Source organism: Geotrypetes seraphini, chromosome 3, assembly GCF_902459505.1.
Source record: "Geotrypetes seraphini chromosome 3, aGeoSer1.1, whole genome shotgun sequence".
NCBI lineage: Eukaryota > Metazoa > Chordata > Amphibia > Gymnophiona > Dermophiidae > Geotrypetes > Geotrypetes seraphini.
The window spans coordinates 362,539,606-362,561,925 of record NC_047086.1 but is presented as its reverse complement, the minus strand read 5'-3'; the positions used below and the strand labels follow the sequence as shown (position 1 = coordinate 362,561,925).

At 43.3% G+C, this 22,320-nt stretch overlaps 2 protein-coding genes across 6 annotated transcripts in view; one reads left to right on the top strand and one right to left on the bottom strand.

Annotated features, from left to right (window-relative positions):
• LOC117356310 (FERM domain-containing protein 6-like) overlaps window positions 1-22,320 on the bottom strand; it is an 89,052-nt gene that overhangs the window by 404 nt on the left and 66,328 nt on the right. For 4 of the 5 annotated variants that reach the window (XM_033935370.1, XM_033935374.1, XM_033935373.1 and 1 more), the window contains one exon: window positions 1,415-1,591. The gene's annotated coding sequence lies outside the window, so the exon portion shown is untranslated. The remainder of the gene's footprint in view (window positions 1-1,414; window positions 1,592-22,320) is intronic. The other variant, XM_033935371.1, reaches the window with a different exon arrangement.
• The window catches only part of UNC93A (unc-93 homolog A), a 46,669-nt gene that overhangs the window by 23,806 nt on the left and 543 nt on the right, over window positions 1-22,320 (top strand). Inside the window, exons 5-8 of the mRNA XM_033935375.1 lie at window positions 1,387-1,580; window positions 13,937-14,072; window positions 15,881-16,012; window positions 21,302-21,584. Coding sequence (XP_033791266.1) covers window positions 1,387-1,580; window positions 13,937-14,072; window positions 15,881-16,012; window positions 21,302-21,573 — 734 coding nt within the window. The 3' untranslated portion in view covers window positions 21,574-21,584. The remainder of the gene's footprint in view (window positions 1-1,386; window positions 1,581-13,936; window positions 14,073-15,880; window positions 16,013-21,301; window positions 21,585-22,320) is intronic.

Genomic DNA, 22,320 nt, shown 5'->3' with positions numbered 1-22,320 from the left:
GGGATGGGAAGGAGGGATGGATAGATGCTGCGCAAGGGGATGGGTGAGAGGGGAGGAAAGATGCTGTATGGGGGGGAGGAGGGAGGAGGAGAAAGCACTGCAGCTGATGAATTGGAGAGTGTTGGGGACATACAGGAGGGGCTTCGGGGGTCGACCAACTAGGGCTTATTTTTGGGGTAGGGCTTATACTAGGACCTACCCTGAAAATCATGCTAGGGCTTATTGTCAGGGAAACACGGTATTTGTAATCTATTTTATAAAAACATATTAGTCTATTTGCTGTTATGACATTTTGCAGAAGCTGTAGCCAGAGTGAGACCATTCTTCTCGGGAGTAGGGGTACATTCAAAGTTCATGTGAATTTGTATATTTTATAAAGCACACACATAAATTGTGATTCTGCCCATTCTCTGCCCTAAGCACACCTATATACAGGTAACAAAGTATGTGAACTCCTGGTTGCTGACATGGTAATGTTTGATTTGATTTATGTATGTCTGTGTGCTTTATTTATTGTGTATGTTTTTTTGTGAGCCGCTCTGTAAAAAGGCGGGTTATAAATGAATAAAAACAAGAACAAAACAAAACATGTTGTGTCATTTGTAGGGATGGAGAACCAGAAAAATTTTGTTTCATGTCATTGTGAGAAATTTCTGTTTCATTCGGGGCCCCATCCCATCTCATCACAAGAGATGACACAAAATAAAATGTTCTGGTCCCCTTCTCATGGCCCCTCTTCCCCCATTGATGCAAGACCCCCCCTCAATCCCTAGTGGTCCAGCGGGGAAACAATAGGGCAGTTGCGATGCCCATTCGTTCCTGCCCATGGCTGCAGCAATATCCAATATAGTGAACCTGCTAACAGCCTGAGGGGATCTTTCAATTGTCTTTCGTTTAAGAAAATAAATTATATGAGTTTCTAGATGTTAATGGTCATTTCATTTCCCTCAGTGCTTTCAAGTCCAAATGAAATAGAGCCCTACCTTCAAGGTATCATATAAATCATATAAGAACATAAGAATAGCCTGGTCCATCTAGCCCAGTATCCCGTCTTCATAGTGGCCAATTCAAGTCACAAGTACCTGGCAAAAACCCAAATAGTAGCAGCATTCCATGCTACCATCCCTTGTCTGTCTCAACAACAGACTATGGACTTTTCCTCCAGGAACTTGCCCAAACCTTTTTTTAAAACCAGCTACATTAACTGCTCTCACCACATCCTCTGGCAATGCGTTCCAGAGCTTAACTATTCTCCTGGGGAAAAAATATTTCCTCTTATTGGTTTTAAAAGTGTAACTTCATTGAGTCCCCTAGTCTTTGTAAATCTCAATGCATTGCTTAGTATTTCATCTGGGTCAATCTAAGGTTTCTTAAATTTGTTATCAGGCTGTGGCATTCTGGCAGTGGTACTGACTGCTATATTTCTGGAAGGGCAGGCCAAGGAGGACGACAATCGGTCCTTCTGTACAACGTTCTTAGCAACCTTCTATCATCTTCGAGATAAACGCCAGTGTCTTCTTATCCCTTTGACGATGTTTATTGGATTTGAAGTGGCATTTCTTTCTAGTGAGTACACAAAGGTAAGGAGAAACTGAAATAGAAATGCATTAAATATCTCCACATCTCTATCGATTATAAGTGATCATTAATAGTACTATGTTTAATTACATTTATGTATATTTTCTTCTTGAAAATTACAGGTAAGCATGTCACAACTTCCAAAGAAAAGTTTATTATTCAGTAAGGGGCTCATAATAATAAAATTAAAAAAACATCTAAAAAGTGGCCTAAATGGGTACTTGGACGATCAAAAAGCCTGATTGTCCAAATACCCATAATCAAAGCTGGTTTTAGACGTATCTAAAACCAGCTTAGGCCTTTCCCCTGCCTCTAAACGCACAGAGAGAAAAGAGGCATTTTTAGAGGAGGGGAAAGGGCGGGAGGTGGGCCGACCTACACCTAGGCGTGCAGCAGGTATACCCAAAACTTTAGGCAGGTTGCCTAGTTGGCACTTATACGTTTTGACTTAGACCAAGTCAAAATAGTTATAAGTGCCGAAAAGGGGCTGCTGAGCTGATCGTGGCTGCTGCGATCAGCTCAGCGGCCCCAGCAACCTGCCTACCCCCTACGCAATGATTGTGGCAGGAGAGATGGCTCATCTCCCCTGCCACGATCCACCCTTCCCCCCCCCCACAATGATCAGGGCAGGAGGGAGCCCAAGCCCTCCTGCCCAGCGGCACCCCCGAACCCATGATGAAGATCGGGGCAAGAGGGAGCCCAAGCCCCCCTGCCCCGTGGCACCCCCAAACTCCCCGACACTATCGGGGCAGGAGGGAGCCTAAACCCTCCTGCCCCGTGGCACCTCTGAACCCCATATGAAGATCGGGGCAAGAGGGAGCCCAAGTCCTCTTGCTGTGCGGCACCCCCGGACCCCCCCCAACACGATCGGGCAGAAGGGAGCCCAAGCCCTTCTGCCCTCGATGCAAGGGCCCTCCTGAATCTTCGATTGCCCCCCCCGATGACCTGCGACTCCCCCCCCGCCGACCCCACGACCCCCCCCCCCCCGGTACCTTCAAAAATGTTGGTCGGACAGACGGGTGCCAAGCCCATCCGTCTGACAGGCCAGCCATCCGTTGAATGGCTGGCCTTAGGACCTGATTAGCCCAGGCGGCTCAAATCCCGCCCAAGGTGGGGCCTGAGACACCAGGGGACTTAGACTTTTTTTTTTAAATTATTATGCCCCTCCTCGCATTTATTTGAAATTTCTCTTTCTTAAGAGTTGCCATACTGGGGACAGACTAAAGATCCATCAAATTCAGTATCCTGTTTCCAATAGTGACCAATCAGACCATAAGTACCAGCAAGATCTCAAGGAGTAAAACAGATCATATGCTACTTTTCCTAGTTAAAAGCAGTGGATTTTTTTTAAAGTCCATCTTAATAATAGTTTATAGACTTTTTTCTTTTAGGAAGTTTCCAAGCCTTTTTTAAACCCTACTGAGCTAATTGTTTTCACCATATTATCTGGCAATGAATTCCAGAGTGTAATTACACATTGAGTGAAGAAATATTTTCTCCAGTTTGTTTTAAATCTACTACTTAGTAACTTCATTGTAAGCAAGAAATTCACATCTACCTATTCCACTCCACTCAGTATTTTATAGATCTCTATCATATCTCCCCTGAGTCGTTTCTTTTCCAGGCTCCATGGTGTTAAGTTCAGCTCTCTTAAGAGATTGTTTGCTTACCAGTGGTCCAGATTAAGTATTTAAAATTGCAGCTCTTGACACAGATTACCCACTGAAGCATGTATGACTTACTATGCCACTGTTGCTGAAGGTAAGGGGGGGGGGTGGGGGGAGGCAGTCCACCCTGGGCACTTTCTCCTCTCCCCCGCCTCTTCCCACTCCTCCCCTTGCCATGCACGTGCCTCTTCCCTTCCCCTTACCTCTAGTTGTTCACTGCCATGAGCATCAACTTCAATGTGCTCCTTGCGACTGCGTCGTCTCTCATGCTGATGTCACTTCTGGGCGCCGTGCATGGGAAATGACATCAGAGAGAGAGAGAGCCAATGAATTTGCAAGGAGCATGTTGAAGTTCTCATTGCTCATGGTGGTGAACAACTAGAGGGAAGGGGGTCGCGCGCGCCAGGGGTGATTGGGGAAGGAGTGGGGGGGGGGGGGGGACAGAGACCAGGGCTGGGGAGGGGCACCACTGCCCCGGGCACCTCTCACTCCGGCAACGCCACTGTTCAGCAATCATTGTTGTCTTGTTCTAGACTAGTATTCAAGACGCAGGAGTCCCTCTAAGGGATTCCATAATAAAATACACTAGCCAAAATGAAGATACTAAAAGATTGACTCAACCACCTAAATTAAAAAAAAAAAAAATCCTGATAGACGAAGTCATCAAAAATTTGAGTGTCAACACTAGCTTTGATAAAATAGTGTAAGTGCCACGTTAGTCCATTTTAATAGAAATATGAGAAGCAAAATTAATAAGGTAAAATGTAGAAGCTGAAATTACATTACATTAGGGATTTCTATTCCGCCATTACCTTGCGGTTCAAGGCGGATTACAAAAGGTTAATTTAAAAAAACAGAGTTACAATGATTAGCTAGAGAAGTAAGTTGTAGATCTTATAAACATTTAGCGGGTTGTTGAGGGTGAGGTGGTTTGTAAGAGAGTTAATAGGTGGTCATAGTGGGGATTCTTTTGTTATTATTAGTGCAGTAATGGGTAGATCAAATCTTTTTATTAGACTCACAATATAGATTTTGACTAGCTTTCAAAAGCAATGCCTTGAGCAAATGGTGATCGTATCAGAATATATACATGAGACATAAAAATATTTTAAAAACAGTCTCATGTGGAAAGGTCAAGTGGAGCATAATGAATCAAGGAGGTGGATAGGAGAACAGAAGATGACAAAGCAGTACAATGTTATAGTTTATGTCAGGGGTCCTCAAACTTTTTAAACAGGGGGCCAGTTCATTGTCCCTCAGACCGTTGGAGGGCCGGACTATAGTTTAAAAAACAAACAAACTATGAACAAATTCCTATGCACTTCAGAAAAAAAAAGGACCCCCTTAACTGCAAAAAAAGGCCCTACTAACTGCAAAATTAAAAAAAAAAATAGACCTCCTAACTTAAAAAAAAAAAAGAAAATCCTAACTTGTTCTTACCTCGGTCCTCAGGCAGCAGCAGGCTCTGCACAGGCAAGCTCGTGACTCGTCCGATCACTCCCGAGACTGAGAAGAGGAGTCGAGAGACAGAGAGAAGGAGGGGAGTTGGAGAGTGCGGCGCACATTCCACACATGCGCACTGCGGGCCCGGGTCGAGTCGGCTGCTAAGCAGGACAAGCAGCGGCAGCAAAAACACCTGGCGGGCCGGATAAATGTTTTCGGCGGACCGCATGTGGCCCGCGGGCCATAGTTTGAGGACCCCTAGTTTATGTGATAGGAAACCCAGATCTCTGCTAAGACCGCTTTTGCTGACGCTGCTGCTTTGGGGCCAAGGGAGGGAGGTTGTTAGGATTGGCTGCCGCTGCCTCGGGCCCGGGGGGGGCGGGGGGAGTCGTCAGGACCGGCTCTGCTACCTCTGGAGCTGAAGGGAGAGGTGCTGTCAAGAACGGCTGATTTCTAATAACAATATTTTCTTTTACAGTAACTCTCAATCAACCAGAAAAAACAGTTATCCGGCATTCACCAATCACCATGGATGTCGGATAGCTGAGAGTCTATTGTACTATGTTTGAGAAAGAGCATGGATAGGTTCACAGTGTGTTGAATGCTTTTCCCATGTGAGCATGGGGTCCTGTGATATATGCTGGCACAGTTTGCAGCCCGGTAGACAGTGGCACGCCCTACTCTCACTCCTTCAGTGCCTCCCACTCCTTCCCCACCCCTACATCACACTCGTGTTTTCCCTTACCCTGTACCTCTTTAAATCTTCACCAGTGCAAGCAGCTTCTCTGGCTTGCTGCTTGCACCGGCATTGGCTTTCCCTCTGACTTCACTTCCTGGCCCCACAACCAGGAAATGATTTCAGAGGGGAGCCTGTCCAGCGTGAGCAGCAGGCCAGAGAAATTGCTCACGCTAGCGAAGATTTAAAGAGGAAGGGTGAAGGGTGGGTACAAGCATGGCATGGGGGAACGGAGAGGCGCCCAGGCCAGATCGTCCCCCACCCCTCCTTACTATGTCACTGTCTGTATACTTCAGGGGTGTCCAACCTGTGGCCAGTGAAGTATTTTGTGCGGCCCCAGTCAAGGGCGATGCAGTGTTTTCCTCTGCTGCCGCCGGGTATTTATCGTCTTGCCGGCTTCCTCCTCTGTCTTACTGCAGCATTTGTGCGGCCCCAGAAACATTTTTTTTGGCCAGTGCGGCCCAGGGAAGCCAAAAGGTTGGACACCCCTGGTATACTGTATGGTGACGGGAATATAATGCGCCAGACAATCGCCCGTGGACAAAAACGCTAAGAGAAATGCGCGTAGGACATTAGCACGCCAGATTAAAAGGTAACTTTAAAGCGCACCGACTTTACTTAGAGGTGTTGCTGCTGCCTTTGGGGAGGGGGTGGAAACTACCCCCCATGCACACACACACACTTACAGAGGAGACTAATTTTTCACTAAAACACTGGGAAAAATTATACTTTCCTTTCTAATGGGGGGGGCGGGTTCCTCCCCCAAAATCCCCCAACGGCAGCACCAACACTTCTAAATAAAATCGGGGGGTTCCTCCACACCTCCCCCCTCGGAGCGCTTTAAAGTTACCTTTTAATCTGGCGCGCTGACATCCTGCACATTTGTCTTAGCGCGATTATCCTGCACGCTTTCATCTATGAACCATACTGTATATATCTTATGTTATACTAACCAGGTTTTCTATTCCACCTTTACCTATTCAGTTCCATGTCGAATTACATTACAAGGGGTTGGGTCAGTTACCCAGGAAGTTACAATAGACAATTTGATTCGGACATTCAATATAGTTGCTAGTACAGGTAGATCAGTACAGTTATTAGTACAGTTAGATCATAGTTACGAGTTTAAGTAGGCCATCTTTGGTTCGTTATGTCCTAGGAGTTGCATTAGACAGTTCAGAGATGGGCTTTTACAATTACCATTTCAGTTACTTCCCGGTTGGCTCCCTGTCTTGGTATAGGCAGGGTTGGATTAAGTTCATATAGGTCAGCGTTGGCTTATTGTTATGATCCAGTTCATTAGACAGTTTAGAAATGGGCTTTTACAATTAGCATTTCAGTTACTTCCAGTCTGCTTTTTGCTTCAGTTCAGGTGGTTGTCAGAAGACCAGCATTGGTGGAGCTGTGAAGTAGCTGAATCTGTCATTTGGTTTCCTGTACATAGATGCTTGTATATAGACATCGTTAATAGAAACTATGGTGTCTAGAAAGTTGACTTTTACTGTGGAGCAGTCATTTTGAATCTGATTAAAGGACGGGATAAATGAAAAGAGCCATAAAACTGTTTGCAGTAGCAAATCCTGCAATCCAAATCATAAATATGTCATCAATATACTAACAGTATTTAAAGGGTTTAGCGTGAGGATCTATTGTCTCCGTCTGAAAATGAAAACCATATGCTGTTCCTTTGCCAGATGAGAACAACCTGCTTCTATACAATCTGAAAAACTTCGTAATCGTAGCCCTCAGGACTGGGATGTTCCCACAGGCGCTTTTTGGAATAGCTTGGGGCTCACTTTCAAAAGAATAATAATATCCAAAATGTGGCATAAGGAAGCAGATGGACATTTATCTCACCAAACCATTCCAATTTGCTATTTTCAAAACATATTTTGTAGACGGATTTCTATGGTGCTTGTCTGCAGTGCATCTGAATTTCAAGGGGGCGTGTTAGAGGTGTGGTTTGGACAGGACTATGGCGAGCTTATTATTTGGACACTTTTCTGCAATATTTGAATATTTTAGAAAATGTGCAAGGCATCATTTGGATGGCTGGGTCAAGATTTGTATTAATAATCAATATGTGCCAAAAGATGCCTTACTGGCTAGATGACTACTGGAGGAATGAAGGCGTGACCTCCCCTCACACCCCACTCACCAAAAATCCCAACTCCTAAAAATAAGAAAGAAAGTACATACCTGCATGTATAATAGCTTCAGATGTTATGGCCAGTCCTAGTAGAGCAGCCTAGTGGGTTGTGTAATCAACCACAGAGATGGGGATTCAGGCCCTTATTCCATTCTAACTACTACACTTATGGTGGAATATGCAAACCTTCCAAAATCCATCCAAATCCCATTGTACCTACATATCTCTCAGTATCTGCCAGTTGGCAGAAATGGCCTGACATTGAATATCTAGGATGAACGCTGATGGTGGGCATTCAAAGAGCTGCACGTCACTGCCTAAATATTGAGGGGATAATAACATAGTAACATTGTAACATAGTAGATGACGGCAGATAAAGACCCGAATGGTCCATCCAGTCTGCCCAACCTGATTCAATTTAAATTTTTTAATTTTTTCTTCTTAGCTATTTCTGGGCAAGAATCCAAAGCTTTACCCGGTACTTTGCTTGGGTTCCAACTGCCGAAATCTCTGTTAAGACTTACTCCAGCCCATCTATACCCTCCCAGCCATTGAAGCCCTCCCTAGCCCATCCTCCACCAAACGGCCATATACAGACACAAACCGTTCAAGTCTGCCCAGTACTGGCCTTAGTTCAATATTTAATCTTATTTTTTGATTCTACACTCTTTGTGTTCATCCCACGCTTCTTTGAACTCAGTCACAGTTTTACTCTCCACCACCTCTCTCGGGAGCGCATTCCAGGCATCCACCACCCTCTCCGTAAAGTAGAATTTCCTAACATTGTTCTTGAATCTACCACCCCTCAACCTCAAATTATGTCCTCTGGTTTTACCATTTTCCTTTCTCTGAAAAAGATTTTGTTCTACATTAATACCCTTCAAGTATTTGAACGTCTGAATCATATCTTCCCTGTCTCTCCTTTCCTCTAGGGTATACATATTCAGGGCTTCCAGTCTCTCCTCATACGTCTTCTGGCGCAAGCCTCCTATCATTTTCGTCGCCCTCCTCTGGACCGCCTCAAGTCTTCTTACGTCCTTCGCCAGATACGGTCTCCAAAATTGAACACAATATTCCAAGTGGGGCCTTACCAATGACCTGTACAGGGGCATCAACACCTTCTTCCTTCTACTGACTACGCCTCTCTTTATACAGCCCAGCATCCTTCTGGCAGCAGCCACTGCCTTGTCACACTGTTTTTTCACCTTTAGATCTTCGAACACTATCACCCCAAGGTCCCTCTCCCCGTCCGTGCATATCAGCTTCTCTCCTCCCAGCATATACGGTTCCTTCCTATTATTAATCCCCAAATGCATTACTCTGCATTTCTTTGCATTGAATTTTAGTTGCCAGACATTAGACCATTCCTCTAACTTTTGCAGATCCTCTTTCATCTTTTCCACTCCCTCTTCGGTGTCTACTCTGTTACAAATCTTGGTATCATCTGCAAAAAGGCACACTTTTCCTTCTATCCCTTCAGCAATGTCACTCACAAACATATTGAACAGGATTGGCCCCAGCACTGATCCCTGAGGGACTCCACTACTCACCTTTCCTTCCTTCGAACGACTTCCATTAACCACCACCCTTTGACGTCTGTCCAACAGCCAGTTTCTGACCCAGTTCACCACTTTGGGTCCTAACTTCAGCCCTTCAAGTTTGTTCAACAGCCTCCTATGAGGAACTGTATCAAAGGCTTTGCTGAAATCCAAGTAAATTACATCTAGCATATGTCCTCGATCCAACTCTCTGGTCACCCAATCAAAAAATTCAATCAGGTTCGTTTGGCACGATTTACCTTTTGTAAAGCCATGTTGCCTCGGATCCTGTAACCCATTAGATTCAAGGAAGTACACAATCCTTTCTTTCAGCAAAACTTCCATTATTTTTCCAACAACTGAAGTGAGGCTCACCGGCCTGTAGTTTCCTGCTTCATCCCTGTGACCACTTTTATGAATAGGGACCACATCCGCTCTCCTCCAATCCCCAGGAATCACTCCCGTCTCCAGAGATTTGTTGAACAAGTCTTTAATAGGACTTGCCAGAACCTCTCTGAGCTCCCTTAGTATCCTGGGATAGATCCCGTCTGGTCCCATCGCTTTGTCCACCTTCAGTTTTTCAAGTTGCTCATAAACACCCTCCTCCGTGAACGGCGCAAAATCTACTCCATTTTCCCGTGTAACTTTGCTAGACAATCTCGGTCCTTCTCCAGGATTTTCTTCTGTGAACACAGAACAGAAGTATTTGTTTAGCACATTCGCTTTCTCCACATCACTTTCCACTTATTGGTTCCCAGCGTCTTTTAGCCTAGCAATTCCTTTTTTCATCTTTTTTCACCAATATATCTGAAAAAATTTTTGTCTCCCTTTTTTACATTTTTAGCCATTTGTTCTTCCGCCTGTGCTTTCGCCAGACGTATCTCTCTCTTGGCTTCTTTCAGTTTCACCCTGTAGTCCTTTCTGCTCTCCTCGTCTTGGTTTTTTTTATATTTCACGAACGCCAACTCTTTCGCTTTTATTATCTCAGCCACTAGGTTGGAGAACCATATCGGCTTCCTTTTTCTCTTGTTTTTATTGATTTTCTTCACATAAAGGTCCGTAGCCATTTTTATCGCTCCTTTCAGCTTAGACCACTGTCTTTCCACTTCTCTTATGTCCTCCCATCCTAACAGCTCTTTCTTCAGGTACTCTCCCATAGCATTAAAGTCCGTACGTTTGAAATCTAGGACTTTAAGTATCGTGCGGCCGCTCTCCACTTTAGCCGTTATATCAAACCAAACCGTTTGATGATCGCTACTACCCAGGTGAGCACTCACTCGAACATTAGAGATACTCTCTCCATTTGTGAGGACCAGATCCAATATCGCTTTTTCCCTTGTGGGTTCCGCCACCATTTGTCTGAGCAGAGCCTCTTGAAAGGCATCCACAATCTCCCGACTTCTTTCCGATTCCGCAGACAGAACATTCCAGTCCGCATCCGGCAGGTTGAAATCTCCCAACAGCAGAACCTCCTCTTTCCTTCCAAACTTTTGGATATCCACAATCAGATCCTTATCAATTTGCTGCGATTGAGTCGGAGGTCTGTAGACTACACCCACGTAGATAGAAGTTCCATCTTCTCTTTTCAGAGCAATCCATATCGCTTCTTCTTCTCCCCAGGTCCCTTGCATTTCGGTCGCTTGGATATTGATCTTTACATAGAGAGCTACTCCTCCACCTTTATGACCATCTCTGTCCTTCCTAAAAAGATTATATCCCGGTATGTTTGCATCCCATCCATGTGATTCACTGAACCATAATATATATTTCAGTAAGCTTGTCTTGAGTATTAAACTAATTTATGCAACATTTAATTTTTATCAGTGTGCAGCAACATAACTATAATGGACCAAGTCTGGCTTTTTGTAGTACTCTCATGTCAATAACTAATGGGGGAAGAGGTAGAAAAACATATGTATAACCCACTGTAAATTATGGATCTCCAAAGAGTAAAAAAGTGGGGAAGGAAAAGTACGTATCAACCTTGAGCAGAATTGAGTTCATTAAATACAAACATCTATTATAATATAAAATCAGATACAATCAATATGTCTCTGGATGTTTTCCAAACCTGACACGGTCCATGTTTCTGCTTCACGGCAGAAGCCTGCCTCAGGGGTGTCGGTGATGATCCAGTAGATGGCGCTTGAGTATCTGAAATTCCAAAGGACTAAATACTTGGAACGCCAAGTGACTGGCGATCGTAAAACGCATGCAGTATAGCAGAACAAAGGTGCTCTGCAAAATACATGACAGTATTAGTCATTTAGAATGGAATTCTATAAATGGTGCCTAAAGTTTTTCTAGACTCACCAAAATAGGACCAAACACCTCCACAATGAAAACGAAAATTGGAACACAAAAGTTGTGAGGAAGAGAAGACACCAACCAGGAATATGTCATCAAATGGAATCTTTATTGGGTCTGGACTCAACACGGCCAGTGTTTTGACACCTAAGTGCCTTTTTCAAGAATCAGCCATTTGTCTTTAGCACACTCGAAGGTTTTTTATAAGACTGTAGAACTTGGAGCGCTGCTGCCCCTCTGTAGTCAGCAGAGATTTGGGTGGCCTAAAGTTTTGTACTAAGAAAAAAAAAGGAGCCAGGGCACTGAGCCATGAGAAGGGGGGGGGGAGGGCTGAGAGAACCATGGGCAACTCTGGGAGAGGAGGGAGGCCTGACTGGGAAGTGTAGTAGGAGCATGGAACAAGAGAGAGCTGCAGGCAGGTCCTGAAGGGGGAGAGATGCGAGACCAGGCGGGGATGGGATGGAGAGATAGAGAGATGCTGAACTGAGAGAGAGAAGGGGAGAGAGGAAGAGAGGTATAGGGATATGGGGGAGGGAAAGAAGCCAAACTGAAGAAGAGAAGGGTATAAGGAGATGTAGAGAGCGAGAGAGATTTTGGACTCAGAGGGGGAAAGAAAGAAACAGATAATGTACCTGGGTTGGAGAGGGTAGAGGGATGGAAGAAAAAGAGAGGTGTAAGACAGGGGAGTGGGACAGAGGGAAGAAAGCAATGAACCTGAGGGTAGAGGGGAAGGAAAGAGAGAGTTGGACTGGGGTCAGAAGACATTTAGGAAGATAGTGGGCCTTTAACAAGTAGCATAGCCAGGGGAGGGGCCTTGAAGACCTAGGTCCCCCTCTTGGGGATCAAGCCTCTCCAAAACTGCATTGCCTGTTCAATGGCTGGTGGGGTAGCTGAACCCCCACCAGCCAAGGAAATCAGCTACCTGAGATGTCTAATGTTTTGAGCCATTTTTGACCACAGAAACGTCTAAGTTCAAAACATCCAAATCCAGACCATTTGGACTTGGGGGTGGCCAGCATTGTACTGAACTGGCCACACAGACATGCCAGCAGAGCAGTGGGGCACCTTAGAGGGTATTGCAGTGAACTTCACATAAAGAGTACCACATCTCACCATAACCTCCTTATAATTTATGCTGGGCCCTCCAAAACTCCCCCCAAAACTACTAGACTCACCTGTCTCTCACCCCAATAGCCCTTATGGCTGCAGGTTGCACCTATGTGGCAGTGTAGTAGGATTTTTGTGGCCTCACATTTTCCACCAAAAATGTAGTGGTTACAGTGGCTTATGGGCCTGGGTCATTCTCTCTATGGTTCATTAGCCCACTCACTAGGCTACTTAAAACATCTGTGTGCTGCTCTACTAGGTTGACGGTCAGTCTAGAAGAGGTATGCAGGCAGATTGATAGGCTTAAAAATGATAAATCCCTGGGACCGGATGGCACAATCAAAGGGTAATCAAGGAGCTGAAAGGGGCTATAGCTGAACTGCTTCAACTAATAGCCAATCTGTCGATCAAATCAGGAAGGATTCCGGAAGATTGGAGGTGGTGAACGTTATGCCGATCTTCAAGAAAGGTTCGAGGGGAGATCCAGAAAACTACAGACCGGTGAGTCTGACTTCGGTACCGGGAAAGATGGTAGAGGCACTGATAAAGGACTGCATCATTTATCACCTTGACAGACATGATCTGATGAGGACCAGCCAGCACAGCTTCAGCACAGGAAGATCTTGCTTGACGAACTTGCTGCACTTCTTCGAGGGAGTAAACAGGCAGATAGACAAGGGTGACCCGGTCGACATTGTATATCTGGATTTTCAGAAGGTGTTCGACAAGATTCCACATGAACGACTACTTTGAAAAATTGCGAGCCATGGAATCGAGGGTGAAATACTCATGTGGATTAAAAACTGGCTGGCGGATAGGAAACAGAGAGTGGGGGTAAATGGACAATACTCGGACTGGAAGAGCATCACGAGTGGAGTGCCGCAGGGTTCAGTGCTCGGACCCGTGCTCTTCAACATATTTATAAACGACCTGGAAATTGGTACGACGAGTGAGGTGATTAAATTAGCAAACGATACAAAGTTATTCGGAGTAGTGAAGACGCGGGAGGATTGTGAAGACCTGCAACGTGACATAAACACCCTCGAGAAATGGGCCGCAGCATGGCAAAAGAGGTTTAACATGGATAAGTGTATGGTGATGCATGTCAGTAACAAAAATCTCAGGATGCCCATGTCTAAGCACACCCAAAACCCATCCATAATATGCCTCCCAACACCCCCCCTGCCACTCTGCATGCACAGTGGCTAAAACGACCCACAAGACCTCCAGAAAGTCAGCTTTGAAAATCAGCACATAGACGTCCCAACAATTCAGACTTTGGACGCCTTTATTTTTTTCCATTGGTTTTCCTCTTCAAACTATAGCTGCACAAATAGAGTAAAGCTGTTAATTTTTAGAAATGTGAAAAATCAATGTAAAGCGTACACCACTGCATATTTTTCTCTTTTAGGCTTATGTAACCTGTGTTCTTGGAATACAGTTTGTTGGCTATGTAATGATCTGTTTTGGAATAAGCACTTCGCTTTGCTCGTTCATCTGTGGAAAGATTTCCCAGTATACTGGCAGAACTGCCTTGCTTGCTATAGGTAAGACCACTCCTTTATGGATTATGTAGAGATTCTTCTTTTTCTCCGATACACATTTTTCTGTTTGAAACTATTTTGCAGGGGACAGCATCAATGTATACACACAAAGCTGATTGCTGCATTCTTCCCAACATGTATTGCTACCTTGGTCTTCCGTGGTGGCACTCAACCTAGGCAAAAAAAAAACCCCATAAAACAACCCAAACAATTTATTTGATATGGGTTGGTCTTATAGAACCCTACCTCAAAAGAGTGGAGACCTTTCCGAATATATATGGCTTTCGTGGATTTCTACTCCCCAAGTGCATCACTCTGCACTTCTTTGCACTGAATTTTAATTGCCAAACATTAGACCATTCTTCTAGCATTTGCAGATCCTTTTTCATGTTTTCCACTCCCTCCTGGGTGTCCACTCTGTTACAAATCTTGGTATCATCCTCAAAAAGGCAAACCTTACCTTCTATTACTTTGGCAATGCCACTTACAAATATGTTGAACAGAATCGGCCAAAGCATTCGAAGGTAAGGTTTGCATTTTGAGGATGATACCAAGATTTGTAACAGAGTAGACACCCAGGAGGGAGTGGAAAACCTGAAAAAGGATCTGCAAATGCTAGAAGAATGGTCTAATGTTTGGCAATTAAAATTCAGTGCAAAGAAGTGCAGAGTGATGCACTTGGGGAGTAGAAATCCACGAAAGACATATGTGCTAGGAGGCGAGAAGCTGATATGTACAGACAGGGAGAGGGACCTTAGGGTGATGGTGTCTGAAGATCTGAAGTAGGTGTGACAAGATGGTGGCTGTAGCCAGAAGGATACTTGGCTGTATAGAAAGAGGCGTAATCAGCAGAAGAAAGGAGGTTTTGATATCCCTGTACAAGTCATTGGTGAGGCCCCACTTGGAGTATTATGCTCCATTTTGGAGGCTGTCTTTCTAAGGATTGTAAAAAGACAAAGTAATCCAGAGGAAGGTGACAAAAAAGGTATGAGACTTGCACCAAAAGACGTATGAGAAGAGACTAGAAAATCCAAATATGTATACTCTAGAGGAGAGGAGGGATGGAGAAATATGATACAGATGTTTACATATTTGAAAGGCATTAATATAGAGGTATTAATATAGGACCAAATCTTTTCCAGAGAAGGGAAAAGGGTAAAACTAGAGGGCATAACTTGAGGTTGCAGAGAGAAAGACTTAGGAGTAATGTCAGGAAATTATTTTTCATGGAGAGGGTGGTGGATGCCTGGAATGCCCTCCTGTGGGAGGTAGTGGAGATGAAAATGGTGATGAAATAAAAAAAAAAAAAGCATGGGATCAACATGGAGGATCTCTAATTAGAAAACAAATGGTATAACAAAAGTTAAATGGCTGCGTGTGTGTTTGTATGTCGAATGAAGCTTAGATGGCAACTTCGGCTGTGAAGAACTTAGGCAGACTTACATGTCCCGTTACGGCAATTCAGTTTAGGATGGGCTGGGGAGGGTTTTGACAGCAACTCCAGTAGTTGGAACCCGAGGGCAGTATTGGGCAGACTTCTATGGTCTATGTCCCAGAAATTTAATCATGAATTAATAATTTGTGCGACTGTTGAGCAGACTGGATGGACCATTCAGGTCTTTATCTGCCATCATTTGCTATGTCACTATGTATTAACCAGTTATTTTTTACTATACAGCAGCTTATTGTAAATAGACTTCAAATATGCTATTATTAACAAAAGTGTTTTTATGTTAAAATATATCATGTGCTATTTTAAAAAATCTATATAACCTTTTTCCCATGGTTTTCTCCTCTCAACATATTCACAGCTACAGCTATTAATATAGCCTGTATTGTATCACTACTATTATGGAAGCCTCTGCCAAATCAGTTTGCTGTCTTTTTCGTATTCCCGGCTCTCTGGGGTTTTGCTGATGCTATTTGGCAGACACAAATTAACGGTAAGTTTCAGGATAAGTGGCTCTACCTAATCTAATCTAACCTGGGATTTATGAGTCGCGCTGCACTGGAGATACATCAAGACCGTTGGGATTCTTTGAGGTAGAGATTGTCGTATCATGCAATTAAAGAGGTAGTTTGGTACTTTTCTCCTTTAAAACTGCTGTATTACCACATTCTTGAACAACCAGCCAGCTCCTTGTTCCCACTAGCTCCTAGGCTTCTGACAACAGTGAAACAAGAAATAGAAATATGGGAGATCCTTTTAGAAGCCTTTCATGGTATCTGCACATGTAAATAGTAGCATTTCCTCAGGTAGTTTACTTACAAATATAAATGGTGTTAGCAGGATGCTGCTATTTACGTGTAAAAATGGCCAGGGATACCAGACTCACAGAGATCTTATTGCATAAAATGGGACTTGTGCTAAAATATCATGAGTTCCTAGTAAAAGAGCATCTTAATGGTAGCCCACCTTGGTATTTATGGGCTAGATTCACTAACCTCAATTGCGTGGCTGATCCCTGCAGGCCTGACAAATTCCCAAAACAAAAACATTTAAATGAGGGTGATTGGGGGAATGGGAGACGAGATGGCAGATGAAGTTCAACATTGAGAAATGTAAAGTACTACATGTGGGAAGCAGAAACCTGAGGCACAGCTATACGATGGGAGGGATGTTATTGAATGAGAGTACTCATGAAAGGGACTTGGGGGTAATGGTGGACATGACAATGAAGCCGACGGCACATTGCGCAGCGGCTGCTAAGAGAGCGAATAGAATGCTAGGTATAATCAAGAAGGGTATTACAACCAGAATGAAAGAAGTTATCCTGCCGTTGTATCCGGCGATGGTGCGTCCGCATCTGGAGTACTGCGTCCAATATTGGTCACCGTACCTTAAGAAGGATATGGCGATACTCGAGAGGGTTCAGAGGAGAGTGACACGTTTGATAAAAGGCATGGAAAACCTTTCATACGCTAAGAGATTGGAGAAACTGGGACTCTTTTCCCTGGAGAAGAGGAGACTTAGAGCGGATATGATAGAGACTTACAAGATCATGAAGGGCATAGAGAGAGTAGAGAGGGATAGATTCTTCAAACTTTCGAAAAATAAAAGAACAAGAGGGCATTCGGAAAAGTTGAAAGGGGACAGATTCAAAATGAATGCTAGGAAGTTCTTCTTTACCCAACGTGTGATGGACACCTGGAATGTGCTTCCAGAGGGCGTAATAGGGCAGAGTACAGTACTGGGGTTCAAGAAAGGATTGGACAATTTCCTGCTGGAAAAGGGGATAGAGGGGTATAGATAGAGGATTACTGAACAGGTCCTGGACCTGTTGGGCCGCAGTGTGAGCGTACTGCTGGGCACGATGGACCTCAGGTCTGACCCAGCAGAGGCATTGCTTATGTTCTTATGTTTGGAGGAATGCCCCCCTCCGACCGCACGGATCGCTAGTGTGTGATCCAGACTTATGCGCAGACCATCTGTTGATAGTTTGTGCATGTGTCTAAGACCTGTCTGAGCTGCAACTTTTTTTTTTTTTTTTTACTTTACTTTACTAGCCCATTGAGCCCGTGGTTTTAACCCGCTTTAAACCCGCGGGTTAAAACCATGGGCTCGCAGTGCGGGGAAAGGCAGGAGAGATTTGGGGCAGAGCAGGCAGGAGAGATTCCACAAGATTCCATATATGAGATCTATACTACATACTTAAGATTCATATTTTCCTTTTATCTATTTCTTATGTAATAAGTTGTACCCTTACTTCTTGCATTCTGTAATTCGCTGATTGTCCAGCCTTCTTCGATGTGAACCATCTAGAAGTCATTCGACTGTGGCGGTATAGAAGAATAAAGTTATTATTCAGAGCAGCAGAGAGCAGGGTGTGCAGAGAGCAGGGCGGCAATGGAGCTGGAGAGTCAGAAAGGCGTTTGCGACTGTTCCCCAGCAGTCGCTTCTTGAGTTGATTGGCCAGCCCAGTCGGTTTGCAAAATTTGTTTTGTGAATTGCGTTCCTTCCTACTTTGCATGCCGTTCCCCTCATTCGGAATCAGATCAGCAGAGAGGTAAGTGAATCGGGTTGTAGTAAAATCGGGTCGCAAAGCGAGGGGTACATGATCGGTTTGCTTAGTGAATCTAGCCCTATGCCCTTTAGCTGGTTAGTGCCAGATTTTCAGCACAAAGGAACCTCTACAATATCCCCTGGATTCTATATACTGTATGATGTTTTGAGTTGTGCACTCAAATTTTGGCATGCACCCAATTTGCGTGTGCAACATAATTGAATAATGAGCCAATTAGCGCTGATAATTGGCACCCTAACAAGTAATTATTACCTCTAATTGGGTTTAGTTAACAGTTATGAACATAATTTAGGTGCGAGTCCAAAAAGAGGTGCAGAAAAGGAGGGTTATGGGCAGATCGTGGGTGTTCCTAGAATTTACATACGCAATTATAGGGGGGACCCGAGCCTATTTTATGCATGAGGATTTGCACCATGTTTTAGTTGGTAGGAACATAAGAATAGCCTTACTGGGTCAGACCAAATGGTCCATCTATCCCAGTATCCCGTCTTCATGGAGGCCAATCCAAGTCACAAGTACCTGGCAAAAATCGAATTAGTAGAGACCTTGTTTCGCCGACTCTTTTGGCTGTTTCAGGGGAGAAACTCAAAAATCCTTTGTCCGCATCGCCACTGCATGTTAGATGTGGTAATTTGCACAAAGGATTTTTGAGTTTCTGCCCCAAAGCAGCCAAAGGCATTGGCGAAACAAGGTCTCTTGTTGGGAGTCATGAGACAGCGATTAAGATATGGACACAGTGGGGTGGAAAAAGCCCTGTTTCTGAGATAAGTCCCGATATGTGCACCTGACTGGCAATGTTTTCATTTCTAAGCTTGGTTGTGGTGAGAGGGAGTTTTTTAATGCCTATGATAATACTGAAAGCAGTTAAAATGAACAGATTATTGTATGGTGCTACAAGAATATGAGGCTTTTTTCTCCCTCTCATACTTTAGTAACCGGATTTGAAAAGCAATGTCTTTCAGTGACCACAACCGAACAACTTGTTATTGTGTTTTGAGCTTTGAATCTATCAGTTGTTATCCTGTGATAATTGTGTATGACCCCTCAATATTTTCCAATACAACCTCTGAGGAACCTGACAGTCCAAGGAAGCTTTCTCACACAATGTGTGCCCATGCCTAAAAACCCTAAACATGTCCACAAAACCTGGAAGCACCGTCTCCTTTGGAACTGTCTGCTTTTCTGTCTCAGACTCCCATGATGTCATGAGAAGAATCCCGTGAGCCTAAGTCCCAAATAAGGATAGGATCCTTACTATCTACTCTGCCTTTGGCTGTTTTCTACATCCAGCCACTTCACAACATGCTTACGACACTTTAAAAATGTTTTATCCCACAGCCGCTGCCCAAATAACTTCCGACTCTTCTTCCCAAAAACATCATTGTCTCCACTCACCAGCCCACCACTACAAAGTATTGGCAGATCATTGTCGCCAAACTCCTCTCTCAACCAGCAAATCACTAAAGATGTCAGACTCACCACTTGGCAACAACTTATCTTGTTTACCAGCTGTTTCTCTGGACTCAGCTGCGGCCTAAGCCCCCTTTCTTGCCCTGGAGGATGTCTTTTATGCAGAAGTACTTATCTGATTCTTTTGAAGCCTATTTATTATGTACTTCTGACATTAGCCACACCTATAGTGGCGTTAGGCATTGAAAAGTGCTTTCAGAGGCGTGATGCCGGTGCCATTTTATAGGCATCGGAAGGCGCCTTCAGTTTTCTTTTAAGTCTTCTATTACATGATGTTTTGGATTCAACTTACAATATATGGCTATACTGGAAACTGGAATTAATATGTTATATCATGTCAAAAGGGATTATTCCAGTGTTATAATAATCTCCAGATTCATAAGGAGAAGTTTAGATTCTCGGTCCTCAGAGGGTCAAATTACCCAATGGTTCAAATGAGCGGAAGCTCACAGAACCCGATCTTCATAGGATCCAAAGGTATCTTTTTTATCTTTTATCCATATATACTTTTTTTTATCAATTTTTCTTTTATCCAAAAATTATTGGTAGAAATAGTTTTTACTTAGCTTTTATCTAGTTTTTAAAGGGGAGCGCCTCCACCAACATGTCCATGTTTCACACGCTTTCCTCAGGGTGGAGGCTCCCAATTATATCTGTAAGACATTTGAATATCAAACATTACTCCTGAACTATTGTTAATTTATATTTTAAAAGAACTCTTATGTATTAATATAATATATCATGATATGACTAGTCAAGACTTTTAAACTCTATATCAACTTACTCATGCACACAGTAGAAATCGCTCCATTCGAGGTAATTTCATGCCGGTCGGGAGCGTCTGACGTCAGTTCTGGTATTTAAACCCTAAAAATGCTAACTCAGCAAAAGACACGTCATATATTTTACCGGAAGAGACTGAAGAAATGTAGGAAACGTCAATTGATTCAAACTAAAGATATCCAGTCAATTTCTTCATTCAATCCGTTATGCGATAGAGCATTTAATTCATAAATCCATCTTTGCTCTTTGATGTTAAGAGCTTTTTTATAGTCATATCATGATATATTATATTAATACATAAGAGTTCTTTTAAAATATAAATTAACAATAGTTCAGGAGTAATGTTTGATATTCAAATGTCTTACAGATATAATTGGGAGCCTCCACCCTGAGGAAAGCGTGTGAAACATGGACATGTTGGTGGAGGCGCTCCCCTTTAAAAACTAGATAAAAGCTAAGTAAAAACTATTTCTACCAATAATTTTTGGATAAAAGAAAAATTGATAAAAAAAAGTATATATGGATAAAAGATAAAAAAGATACCTTTGGATCCTATGAAGATCGGGTTCTGTGAGCTTCCGCTCATTTGAACCATTGGGTAATTTGACCCTCTGAGGACCGAGTATCTAAACTTCTCCTTATGAATCTGGAGATTATTATAACACTGGAATAATCCCTTTTGACATGGTTGGACTCAACTTAGGCACTGGTAGGACATCTACCAGTGCCTAAGTTAAGATGCCTGTTTAGAGAATACGGGCCTATATTCTTAAGCGGAAAGTAGCATTTCAGTTTTGATAGCCTAATTTGCACCAATACCATCTACGAGTGTATAGCACTAGACCTTTCACTGCATGAAAAGCTCATTGAACCAGTTTATCTAAAAATAAACTTAGACTAGAAAATGTTTTATTATAATCTCAATAATTTAACCTTTCTCTAACTTTTTCACAGCTCTCTATGGAATTTTGTTCAATGATCATAAGGAAGCAGCTTTTGCTAATTTTCGTCTTTGGGAATCAGTGGGATTTCTTATAGCTTTTGCATATTCTAATTTTTTATGTGTTTATATAAAGCTGTATGTAGTCCTCGGTATGCTAATTGCTGGAATAGTATTCTATGGAGCAGTGGAATATTTAGAACGCACGAAGACGCCCTCAGCAGGGTGTGAAGCAGAAAACAATGAAAACGCAATCTTCCCAGAAGAAGAACAAACAAAATTGTAAACCAGCAAAAGGTACCGTCCTGGAGATAACATTTTCATAGCACAAATACCAGAGTAAATATTCTAATTAAACGTATATTCAGTGGCGGCAACCACACTATGGAGACTTTGTTGTCTGCCATATTAAATGATTTTCTGGTAAAAACCAATCAGGGTTTTCATGTACTGTGGGTTTAGCTCGATCTTTTTTTTTTTCCCCTCCACTTCAGTTTATTCAAGAAAAGCAATACAGAAATACATAATCCGATTAAACATTTCAATTTCAAAAGATACAATTAAAACGATCATTAGCAATAGCCACTCAAGGAAAAGAAAACCCAATGAAAAATAGTCCAGGTCTTGGCTCTTAGGACCTGGATTCAGCCCCCATGTCCTACCACCCACTGAGTGTCCCCCTTCCCTCCCCCCTTCCCTTCATCCTCCACCCCAGTCAGATCAGCTCGATCTTAGTGCTGCCTTTGATACAGCTTCTCAAGTCAAGGCTTGCGTTATTGTGTTTTTTTTAATATTACAAAAATATCACTCCAAGACAAAAGCACCACACAAGCCAAGAAAGCTAGCTTATTACTTAAGCGAAAGAAAAGCCTCAGACAAATGGCGAGGTGTATCCGCATTCTTCCACCCAAGCATCATAGGCAAACAAACTTTCGCACAAGTTTAAAGTTAGCAGGTGGGAGCAAAAAAATAGCCAAGAATGATTAATGGTAAAAACCACTGAACACAAACAGGCAAGGCCGACGATCGTTTC